Source organism: Lagenorhynchus albirostris, chromosome 14 (assembly GCF_949774975.1).
Source record: "Lagenorhynchus albirostris chromosome 14, mLagAlb1.1, whole genome shotgun sequence".
In the NCBI taxonomy this organism is placed as follows: domain Eukaryota; kingdom Metazoa; phylum Chordata; class Mammalia; order Artiodactyla; family Delphinidae; genus Lagenorhynchus; species Lagenorhynchus albirostris.
In genome coordinates, this window is record NC_083108.1 from 83,280,571 (window position 1) to 83,292,613 (window position 12,043).

Sequence of the window (12,043 nt, forward strand, 5' to 3'; positions counted from 1 at the left end):
AGAGATGCCATGAGGGCAGTCAGTTCTTAGTCGTGTGCAATAGTAAAGGGACTCTGACCAGTTGAGGTGGAAAAGGAATTGACTGGAAGGCCGTGGGGTGGCGTGCTGAGAGGCAGAATAATGGCCCCAAAGGTTCCCATGTCCTCGCTCCTGGAGCCTGTGCGTGTCACCTGATGTGGCAAAGGGGCTCTGCAGATGTGATTCGGCTGCGGCTCCGGAGACCAGGAGAGTGTCCTGCATTATCCGGGGCCCAGGGTGATCACCAGGGTCCTTACAAGAGGGAGGCAGGAGCGGTGGAGCCAGAGGGGGCGGACGACAGAGCAGAGGCCAGAGCGCAGTGGGTCCATGAACCAAGGAGCGCGGGGGCCCCTTGAAGCTGGAAAAGGCAAAGAAAGACCCTCCCCTGGAGCCTCCAGAAGGAACTCCCAGCCCCGCTGACACCTGAGCTTGGACACCCGACCTTCAGGGCCCTCAGACAGTACATTTAGGCCACTGGGTTTGTGGCCGTTGTTTACAGCAGCCAGAGGAAGGGCATGCAGGCTGGCTCGAGCAGTTACTTCCATGGCTGGGGATCCAGGCGTGAGACCAGGCGGGGCCTGCGGGCCTGCGCGTGCAGCCGAGAGCCGCCGCTGTACTGCAGCGCCTGCGGGCGGCCCGCGGTCCTGCCCCCAGGACGGAGGTGGCCCTGCTTCCAGCCCTTCCCGTGGGTTAGTGTGGAGCGGGCGTCATCGAACCAGAGCTTGCGCTCAAGGCGCTGGAGCTGTTCCCGACGCCGCTGAACCCTGGACGGTGAAAGGTTAACAAGCCGAAGGAAGTGCTGTTTGTCCCAAGGGAAGAAAACTCAAAGTCAGCTTTTTCCAAGACCGCAGATGTCCAGGGGCTCCAGAGTGATTTGGCTCCCATTTCCGGTCCGAGTTCTCAAGGAAGCAGAACGCTGAGGCATCTTCCTAACCTGGGAGGTCGAGGCCCAGGCCCTGCTGCTTCCCTGGTGCCAGGGCCCCAGGACCCGATGCAGACACGGGAGGGAGCACTGACGTGCGACCAGGCGCAGGTCGCCCTGTGTGCCCAGCCGTAAATCCAGGGCTTTGGGCCAAATGATTTGGGTTTCTTTCAGCTGCAGGCTTTCCTTCTATCCCCCTCCACCATCGTGAACAGTGAGTGGTGCTGGGTCCCCGCCAGGCTCTGCCAGGCTCCGGCCCTTCCAGACAGGAAGCCCAGCCCTGGGGCGTTAATGGAGCAGCGTTTTGAATTGCAGAACCCCACCCCCGGGGCAGGCACAGCTACGCCGACCTCCAACTCAGCTGCCTCCCTGGGACACGCTGAGGGGACAATGGAAGGACTCAAGGATCCAGAGCAGTTCTCTCGAAAGCAGTTCACTTTTCTGGGAAGCATCCTGCCCACGAAGGACGGGGCCGTTGCATTTTTCGGTGGAGGATGCCAGGTGCCATAGCAGCCTCGGGTGCCCCCAGCCGGCCCCAGCCAGGCCTGTGCTGTCGCTTGCTGACTCACTTTAACAGCTGGACAGTGAGGTGGCCGGGATGCAGTGCTGCCTATTACAGTAATTCCTTGGGAACTCCCCGGCGGTCCAGTGGTTAGGACTCCACAGCTTCACTGCCGAGGGCCCGGGTTCAATCCCTGGTTGGGGAACTAAGATCCCACAAGCCGTGCTGTGAGGCCAAAAAAAAAAGAAAAGTAAAAAAGATTCCTTATTAGAAGAAACTCAACTTAGGATGTTAAAACCCTTAAAAAAAAAAGGCAACTCAACTAAATGGAGGTTCTCGTGAGACCCCCTGGTTCCCTTTGCTGTTTCCATGGTGCCAAAGGGGGAGCATAGGTTGGTCATTGTGCTTTTATCTGCGTCACTCACACTGTTGTGACCTGTCTGGGGATTCTTAACTGCCACTTGGGTGCCACCTCACGTGGCCGCCTGGTCCCCGATGGCGGGATTCTGACCTGGGGACACCGGGTGACCTGGGACACTGGGCCGCATCTGCTCCAGGCTCATGGATGGGCATCTGCCTGCCCTCGTTGCTTACGGGGTGGAATTGGGTTGTTTTGCCCTCTGGACAGAGATTCCTGCTTCCTTGTTCTGTCGCTATATTGCTTTAGGCCGGAATCGCCTACAGATTCTCCCAGCGTGGATGGGAGTGCCATTGTCAGTGGGGCTATGAGCACACTCTTTGGCTGTGAAAATTTTTTTAATTAAAAAAAAAAATGCTGTACTTACACGTGGTAAGCATTTCATGCAACACATGGGAACTTGGTGAGAGGTTGGCGTCTTCCAGGGCCCAGAGGCAGCCACGTCCGCCCTGCTCACTGCCCTGCCCCTCGGGCCCCTTTGCAGGCCCAGGGGTGGGGCTGGGGGTTCTGTGTACGAATGGGGCGCTGCACACCCTCTGCCGGGCTGGCCCTGCCCCTTTACGGTCTGTCATCGAGACTGTTCTGCACAGAGCCAGGCCTCGTTCTTTTTGATGGCTGCGCAGTGGCTAACTCCTGAGTGCTTGCTGGGTGCCAGGCGCCGTTTCCCACGTCCGACCTGGGTTGCGCTGCAGCGCCCAGGGTTCCCTGCACGTGTGCACCACGTGACCACGCAACGGGCATCTCTGTTGCCTTCGGTCCCTTGTTGTCATCAGTGAGGCTGCAGGAAACATTCTCCGACATGTCTTAGTGCACACGTGTGCGTTGATCCCTGCCATGAACTCTTTTAATTTTTATTTTTATTTTGGCTTCATTGGGTCTTTGTTGCTGCGCGCGGGCTTTCTCTAGTTGCTGCGAGTGGGGGCTACTCTTTGCTGCGACGCGTGGGCTTTTCATTACGGTAGCTTCTCTTGTTGCGAAGCAGGGGCTCTAGGCGCGCGGGCTTCAGTAGTTGTGGCATGCGGGCTCAGTAGTTGTGGCACGCGGGCTCAGTAGTTGTGGCACGCGGGCTCAGTTGCTCCGCAGCACGTGGGATCTCCCCAGACCAGAGATTGAACCCGTGTCCCCCGCATTGGCAGGCGGATTCTTAGCCTCTATGCCACCAGGGAAGCCCCTTACCGTAAACTGTTGACGGGGAATTGCTGGGGCAGAGCATTGTGCGTTTGGGCCGGGCAGTTCCTGGCTACTTTGGCTCAGCATCGGGTGGTTTTCTAGGGATGAGAGGCTGCGTGACGGGGCCGAGGGGAGCTGGCCCGGCGCTGGGTTGACACGTGTTCCCTTCTGTCTGCTCCAGGTCGGCTGGATGATGTGGAACTGGATGGTGTCTGCTCTCGCCACGGGGGCGGCCGTGGTCCTATACGACGGCTCCCCGCTGGTGCCCACCCCCAATGTGCTCTGGGACCTGGTCGACAGGATCGGGTAGGTACCCGGGACACTCAGACACAGGGCGGCCGCTCTGAGGATCTGGGTGCCGTCTCTGGAACGCTTTGCCACCCTCGATGTCCCCCTCTTGGTGGGGGTGGCTGTGTGAGGGTGCGGAGGTGCCAGGAGTAGGTGAAGCTGTCAAGGAGGGTGGGAAGGGGCGGGCGCCCCTGACAGGGACCGACCATGGAGACCCATGTAGTGCGGAGGGGGCTGCCCCGCCCCTCAGGGCCCAGGGGTGAGCTCTGAAACCTTGGGCACCGGGAGAGGGAACGTGGTCTTTTTTTTGTAACTCTGGATTCTAAGAACTTGCAGAGCTGCGACCCAGGAGAGAGGCAGACTGAGGGCTGATGAGAGCTTTGTTTCACGCGGGGCCCGTGGCCGCAAGGGTGATAGAGAATGACCCAGGCTGAACATACGTACCTGTTCGGGGGACGGTGTGGAGATGCTCATCTAGGGGAGGGCAGGTCTGTCTCTGGGGTGTTCCCAGCGTTTGGCCTTCCCACCCGCCTTTCTGCGAGCCCTCAGGGCTGGCCAGCACCTCGAGGGTCTCCCAAGACTCAGCAGGGTGCTTCCAGATGCCCCGCTGCCGGTACTGCAGAAGGGCCTCCCCGCAGTCCTGTGAACAGGACGGCAAGCGGGCATTCTGATGGCAGAGGCAGCGGCCAGCTAAGGGGCAGCGTCGGGGGAAGGGTGGAGTGGCCCCTCTTCTCCCCCAGCCCCTCATTGCCATCGTCAGGAACCGTCCAGAGACCCTGTTCCGTCGGCACTTTCTTTGCTGATGAATTAATCATAGGCGGCTGACGCATTCTCGCCACTGCAGCTGGTGGTCGCCATTGGCCTAATGATCGTGTTTCCAAGAACGAGAACACGGAAGTTGGCAGGGCTCCTGTGGCCCAGAAGTTAGCCACGCTCTGAAATGTTCTAATTACGTTACCTTTGAGTCCATTTACATTGGGGAAACAGGAGGAGCCGCTAATGTTCTTAAATCCTTGGGCATTAATATTTGAAGTATAACGTTGGCCTGGGTGATATTTAAATCCTGACATTTGGCTCACAGTATTAGCGAGGAAATTTATTTCCTAATGAGCTTGTTGCCAGTGAAGGGTTAATCAAATCCCTGGGAAGATCTCTGCCCTGAATGCCTGTCAGCCGCGCTCAGGAGGAGACACTCTGGACGCGTATGCCTGTGCCACGGGAGGAGGGATGGAGAGAGAGAGGTACATCCCCGGGGCTTAGAGCTAATGAAGTTGAAGGATGGAAGGCCCAGGCAGACCCAGCTTTGCGTGTGTGTACGTGCACATGTGTGAGTGTGGATGCACCTGAGTGCGAACGTGTGAGTGTGTATGTGCATGTGCACAGGTGCACGAATGTGAGCACGCATGCCTGTGAATGTGTGCAGGTGTGCGTGTGCACACATGTGTATGTGCATGTGCGCACGTGTGTATATGCAGGTGCACACACACTTATGTGCACAGGAAAGTGGGTGTGTGAGAGTATGTGCACACGTGGGTGTGAGAACACCCATGCCTGTGGATGAGTGTGTGTGCATGCATGTGATTGTGTGCAGGTGTGTGTGCAAGCGTGCATGTGGGAGTGCGTTCGCAGCCCTGTGGTTTGGGTCTGTGTAGAACGCATGTGCTGGGCCTCCGCCTTACATCCCGGTTTGGCCTGTGCCCCGGATGCCAGCTGAGCCGTGGCCTTGGCCGTCCTCAGGGCCCCTCTGGCCTGGCCCTTCGCCCGGCTGGGGGGCTCATCTGCTGAGGTCAGCGAGGCAGGTGCCACTCGTTGGCCTGTGAGGGGCGCCCGAAGGGCAGCACGGCGCTCCAGCCGTCCATGCGGGTGACAGGAGAGGGGGCAGGTCAGACGGGGCGGGATGCCTTCATTCCAGCTCTGCCACCTCCCGACGCTGAAGTGACACCAAATCAAACGTGCTTTCACCTAAAATTCTGCGGGTTTGTGCAGGAGGAGCGACGCTTCAGCGCTGGCAGGGCGGGCAGGGGCCTCGCAGTGCGATTTAAGGGCCTCATGTTTAAAATAACGTTGATGCGCTTAGGGACGAAATCCTCGTTGATTGTCATCGTGTCAGCGCACGGGCTTACTAACACGTTTCGTAACTGAGCAGTTATTTTGCAGACGTGAACAAGGTTAAAGGACGGATTGTCCTCTTTGTTTTGGGTGTGTTTCTGGGCTCTCCAGGTCTGGGCTGGGGAACATTCTGGTTGGGGTCAGGGAAGAACTCTGGGGTCTTTGTCCGGGTTTGCAACTGGGCAGGCAGTTCACGTTTAGGACTGCGGGACGCGTGTTGCAGGCCAGGGCAGCGGCGGGTGCTGAGGCCCCAAGGGGACCGAGATGGGGGTGGTGCGGAGGCTGGGAGGAGGCCCTCGTGGCTGCATGTGGGCAGTCGATTCAGGCGGTGGAGCTGGATGAGGGGGGAGGGCAGGGTCCCCCAGGGATTTCGGGGCTGTGCCTCGGGGTGGGTGTCTTCCGTGTGACGTGGCACCCCGTTGGGGCGTTGAACTTGGGGGCGCTACACGATCCCCCCGCGAACTGCGGGGTCGAGGGCAGACCGGGGAGACCGGGGCTCAGGCTGGCGGAGCCGTGGAGGAGCCGCGTCTGCAGGTGGCTCCTTGCAGGGCTCCGGGCTGGGGCGAGCCGGGGAGCTGCCTCGTCCCTCGTGGGGTGCTTCCCAGCAGCACTCGCGAAAAAGGCACCGTGACGAGCACACAGGCACGGGCGCCTGCGCTTCATGAGCTCTGTGTTTTTTAAACTGCCTTACCCAAGCCTGGAGACAGACGGGGAGGCCTGGCCGTTCCTTCACACAAGCAGGCCTGGGGCCCAGCCCCGGGGACACCGTGGCAGTCTTTACACATCGCCGAGGGTGCAGTTTGCAGACAGACACCTGCGACTTGGGGAGGGGGGGCGGATGGGGGCTGAGCAGAAATCCGCGTGCTGCGCTGTGTGGCTGGTGGCTGGAGATCTCTACCTGTGGCTGAGGCTGTCCCTGCTGTCCGTCAGCATGTGATGGGTCCCTGGTCTCCTGCTGAAATACGGGTGACGCCTTCATTCTCAGAGGATCTGGAATCAGCTAATCAGACTACCTGAGTTTATGGAGTAAGTGAGGAGGGGGTGGGGACTGTATACGTTTCCTGGTCCCCACGACCTCCCAGCTCCCAAAACAGCCTTCACCAAGGACACAGCGACCCAGGAAGTGTCCGCGGTTTTAGTGGTTGCAGGGTGTCCCGGTGAAGTGAAGAAAAGAAAGGGACTGGAGGCATGAAGGACAGTAGTTTTGAGCCGTGGATTCTGCCCCTCCCAGCCCAGCCGGCCCTGGTTCTGTGTGTCTGTGCCTCTGAGCTCTGTCAAGCGCCAGATAGCACAGGGCTGTCTCCCTGGAATGAATCTCGCCAGCCAGGTGCGAAGGGATGGGTTTTGCCGCCCAGAGGGGCAGGAGGGACCTGGATTTTATGGCCTCCTTCAGCCCCCAGGAGAAAACAGCCATTAGTTAGGAAGGTAGAGCTTTCTAGGAAGGAAACAGAACATGAAGAAACACTCTCCCCTTGAAAACACAATGACTTATACTCAGCATAACGTGTTGTTCTCAATGCAAACTTGGGGATAAAGGACTAGATTCTAAATGTTCAAAAAGAGAAGAAGAGTGGTTTTCTAAGTTTCATAAAAATGTGAGCTTATCTAAGAAAGGGAGATGGGTCAGGAATCCCAGGCATGGCACCTGTCCTAACAGAAGCTCCCACGGCCTCTCCACTTCGCTGGGAAACGATCGCAGGCGCTCAGAACTTGGGGGGTCTTGATTCTGTGTCCTCCTTTGGTCCCCCCGAGAGAAAACATCCTGCAGCTGGGAAGATGGTGGGTTTATGTGCAGACAGTTGTTTTAAGTAGAGCCAAAGGTTAAAGGGAGCCCGGGTGCTCTGCAGACGTGTCAGTGCTGGCCTCAGAGTAACGCAGGTGTTGTAATTGGCTTTCAACTACATATTAAGCGTTAATTCAACCCAGAAAAATGACGTGTCTTGGATTTTGCAACCTCGTCCGAAATGGGTCACTAATTTGAGAAAGCTTCGGTGCCTGGAATATGCAGGAGCCTTGACGAGTTTCCGGTGTCTTCTTAACTCCAGCATCACCATCCTTGGAACGGGTGCGAAGTGGCTGTCAGTGCTGGAAGAGAAAGACGTGAAGCCAGGTAAGCGTGCCTCCCAGGGTGTCCGTTCCCTGTCTCGCCAGCCGCGGAAGTCAGATCCACTCTGTTACCTGGTTCCTGCAAGCCAGGCAGAGGGTGTGGGGTCTGGCTCTAATCTCTCCGTGATTCTGGTTCTAGTGGAAACTCACAGTCTGCAGACGCTGCGCACGATCCTGTCCACCGGCTCCCCCCTGAGCACCCAGAGCTACGACTATGTCTACAGGTGCGTCAAGAGCAGCGTCCTCCTGGGCTCCATCTCAGGTACGGCCCCCGCCATGTGCCTGTGCCGTGGAGAAGGTTCTGGAAGAGCCAGAGGACTTGGGGACCAGGCTTGGCCGTTAAGCGTGCTTCCCCTGTGGCCCAGCGAGTCCACCGGCTTGAATTTATCTGTGTGAACAGTCAGCAGGGCATGCGCGTTTGCACGGTCGATGTTCCTTATTCCCGGTAGTTATGTTCTAGGGAGAGGCTACAAACACTGAGTTAGCCATTGCTGAACCTTTGCCGGGGGTGGAGAACGTACATACACTCCGCACCCTGATCGTAACCTTAGATCCTAAACAGCTCATCCTGGTAGATTCTATTTTCTTTACAAAAGAGAAAACAAGGTCCGCACGTGCCAAGTGACTGGCCTGAGGCCACCCACTAGCTGGGTACAGAGTGGGATTCAAACCCAGTCCTGCCGCCTCAGAGCCGAGCTTCCCGCCCGCCCAGTGCATCCCTTGGTCCTCCCCAGAGCCCGCCTGGTGGGCAGGGGTGCTGCTGTCGGATGGGCGTGGGGCTGTCTGCCGGGCCGGCCCAGCTCATCTCGGGGCAGCCACGTCTGTTAGGCTCTCGGCCTGTCCTCCTGCCGCTGTCCCAAGCGCCCCAGCTCCAATCCGGAAGCAGCGGAAGCAGCACTTCTGCTCCCAGCGCTGTGCTTCGTTGGGGCGCGAGACTGCCCCGAGCTTGCTGGTCACGGCCATGAACGCAATTCTCCCGTCTTCATGGGACGTGCCAGCCGGTACCTCGAGGTGTCTGGAGGAGGGAGGCAGGTCAGCACGCTTCGATTCTGCCCGGAATTAATCCTGCCAGTTGTTGAAGCGTCGAAGCATTTTATGTGGGTTTCAATCACCCTGCCCCACCCCGTTCACATACACAGAGCATGAGCAGGGAGAAGACCCTTCTTAAATCACAAGGCTGTCTTTTTAGGTGTACAAACAGGTGTAAAGGGGAGCACGGACACCAGTGTCCGGATCGCCGAGTCTAGGAAGGGACCAAGTCGGGGCTCCGTGTGTGCCCTCTGCCCACAGCCTCCCCCCCTTTCCTCCCTGGGCTGCCGTCTCCCACCCCTGTGCACCCCGGTGGGCTCCGTGCGTGTCCCTGTGCCCACAGAGCATCCCGCACCGCGGGCACGTGCGAGGGGGCAGTTGTCACCGGCTGGGCCCAGGTTCAGGCGTTAATGCCACTCCCTCTTGATGACACCTGGGGTCCGACTCTTCTTCGAGCCCCTCCCTGAAACGGAGTGATTCGCATCCAGCACGTGCCCTAGTGCGGGAGACTCGCACTCCAGGGACCACAGGGTTTCTGCTTCTCCAATGATTAAGTGAACATAAACCACAGCAAAGAGACTGTGCACGGGACCCGTCTGCCGCGGCAGTTCCTGCAGACAGGCCTGATGGGGCGAAGCTTCCACTTTCGTGAACCTGAGTCTAGGATTTCCGTGCGACCACAAGAGGTCATTTATTTGGTGTCTCCTTCAGCATGTATCCCTGGTCAGAACGATAAATCACCCGGACACGGGAGGTTCAGTCCAGTTTCTAAGTCACCTCCCCGCTCCCTTCCTGAAGAGAAGCTCAGCTCTCTGGGAATTTTTCTGTATTTGGAGAAAGAGTAGTATATATTTGTCCTCCAGGGTCTTTCTCCTATATTGTTCATTAATAAAAAACATGGACAGTTTGTCTCAGTCTTCTGAAATTTTTTTCTTTTTTTTTTGGCTGTGCCGTGTGGCTTGTGGGATCCTACTTCCCCAACCAGGGATCGAACCCAGGCCCTCGGCAGTGAAAGCCTGGAGCCCTAACCACTGGACCGCCAGGGAAGTCCCGGTCTTCGAATCTTGAATCTCCTTTTGTTTGCAGGTGGCACCGACATCATGTCTTGCTTCGTGGGCCAGAATCCTTCAATTCCTGTGTACAAAGGGGAAATTCAGGCCCGGAACCTGGGCATGGCTGTGGAGGTGTGGAACGAGGAAGGTGATGGCTCCAAACCCTTTCTCTCTCTGTGACGAGGTGTGAGTGGTAACTTGGATACGCTTGGATGTGTATGTAACTGCTTGGGGCCAGTTCTCCAAAACTGCCCCATCTGAGGGGCCGGCCCCTGCCACCGCTCGCAGACTGACGGCCCCCGAGCCTGGCTGAACGCCCGCCGGGCTCCCCGGCCTCCTGCAGCCCGTCCGGCTGAGGGGAGTAGGTGTTGGCCTGCAGCACAGACGGAGGGCCACGTGCTTGTAACGCCAGGCAGGCATGCAAACTTTGGGGACGCTGCTGAGGCCACCCCACTGCCTCAGCAGCCTCGTGCCCTGACCCTGGCGAGGACCCAGAGCGAGATGCAGGACCCGAGGGGCAGCGCAATACCGTTTGTGCGGTGTTTAGAAACACGCAAAATGACATGTTATTCAGGTGTATGTAGGTGTGGTAAAATTATTAATCCACATAAGGGAACGGTACAGGATTGAAGTTGAGCGAGAGCGGGGGGAGCGTGGTGGGGAGCAGTAGCATGGCTTTTGGTGACGCCGGGCTGATGGGCATGTGGGCGGGGCCGGCTGCATGGCTTTGGATGTGTCTGAAATACTCTGTGATAGCTCATAGCTTAAAAAAGGAGAGAAGGAGAGAAAGAGAGCCGGGGCGTTTGGCTGTGGCGTGTGCTCAGTTTAGCTCTCTTTTTTCCCCGGCCAGGAAAGGCAGTCTGGGGGGAGAGCGGTGAACTGGTGTGTACCAAGCCGCTCCCCTGTCAGCCCACGCACTTTTGGAACGATGAGAACGGCAGCAAGTACCGGAAGGCGTATTTCTCCAAATTCCCAGGTGGGTCGGGATGCAGGTGGAGCTGCCCAGATTCCCGCCTGGGCTGGGCCTTCGGTGTCTAATTCTGGATGCGCCTGCCCCCTGCCGGCCCCCCCCCCCCCCCCCCGCAAAGCCTGGTGAGGCTGCTCGCAGCTCATTCCGCCAGGGGGGCAATGATGAATTTTTGATCAGTATCTGGTCACTGTCAGCTTGAAGCCATCTTATGAAACCCTAATCTGGGTGTAGATTACTCTTAACCACCCTCTGTGCCCGGAGCCCCTTGGCCCGGAGCCCTGCTCCTGGCCGCCGGCACAACCCGCTGGTTTGGCTGCGTAGGGGCGGGAGGCCCGCTCGCTTACCCAGGCTCGTCTGCCTGTTCGGGGAGAGATGCGTGTGCGAGAGGTGTCTGGCTGGGGTCTCCTCTGTTTCACACCCCATCAACCAGTCCTTGTGGAGGTGATGGGAGAAGAGAGCTTTTGCAGTGGGATGATTAATTCCAGGCCGTCACTCACTCAGGCTGCCACCCTCCGTTCATCTTCGGAGTGGTGTCTTGCCCCAGAGCTGGAAAGTCTCTTTATTTAAAGCTCTGATTCCTGCCTCCTTATTTTATTTCATAAGCAACCTCGAGTGATCGCAGCTATGTAACTCATAATGTAGCGAGCCTTCTGCTCCAGAGTTATTTACACCTAAGCACTTGCTGTCTTCAACCTCTAGAAAGGTACTTCTATTTTGCATAAATCACGTGGTGAATCAGAAAGCGGCAGGTGACCATCGGGGGTAGAAGGTGCCACGGGTCCGTCCCGTTTCTCTACTCGGCCTTGCGTGTTCCCGTGTAATGTCCCACGTAAAAGCCATCGTACCTGGCATAGCACGTCGCATTTGAGGGTAGTGGGAGCATCCCTCCCCGCCATGTGGCCTGGCCTCCATTGGATGCCTCTGCATTTAAGCCCCACCTTGGGTCCTGCCAGTGTGTAGCTGTTCAGACAGACTAAAGCAGACTAGAGAGAGAGAGAAGTTCCTCAAATGACCTTGAAGAGGAGTCGGGGCTCCTGTCCTAGGATGGGATTAGAACCTCAGCTTGAAGATCCATCTAAGAAATGACATCTCTTCATCTTCTGCAGCACTGCTCTTTGAAAACTCTTTTCTGTCATTTTTTGTTATATATGCAAGGGTTCGCATGATAAATGTCTCTCAGGATTAATTTCAGAAAAAGTCTTTATTTCCAAAGCTCTGATATTCCTTCTTGGAGGAAACAAATACTTGGTGACCTGTTATATTTTCCATTTTTGCCTTGGCTGCCAGGAAGCTCAGAGCTGCCATCATTGCTTTGTTGTAGCAGTCCTCTCACCCCAGTGCAGAGTTTCTGATCCTTTCAATAATCCTATCATATAGTTGGCTTTATAGGTAGCTTCCTCAAATACTTTCTGGAAGTAGGTGTGACATACGAATAAATACGGAGAAATAAGGGCAGATA

At 57.2% G+C, this 12,043-nt stretch overlaps 1 protein-coding gene across 6 annotated transcripts in view; it reads left to right on the forward strand.

Moving 5' to 3' along the window:
* AACS (acetoacetyl-CoA synthetase) overlaps nt 1–12,043 on the forward strand; it is a 46,102-nt gene that overhangs the window by 24,703 nt on the left and 9,356 nt on the right. For 5 of the 6 annotated variants that reach the window (XR_009534811.1, XM_060121473.1, XM_060121471.1 and 2 more), the window contains 5 exons: nt 3,212–3,336; nt 7,473–7,537; nt 7,673–7,795; nt 9,649–9,762; nt 10,465–10,590. Coding sequence is in view for 5 of the 6 variants with exons in the window: in XM_060121473.1 (XP_059977456.1) it covers nt 3,212–3,336; nt 7,473–7,537; nt 7,673–7,795; nt 9,649–9,762; nt 10,465–10,590 (553 nt within the window). In the remaining variant the exon portion in view is untranslated. The remainder of the gene's footprint in view (nt 1–3,211; nt 3,337–7,472; nt 7,538–7,672; nt 7,796–9,648; nt 9,763–10,464; nt 10,591–12,043) is intronic. The other variant, XM_060121476.1, reaches the window with a different exon arrangement.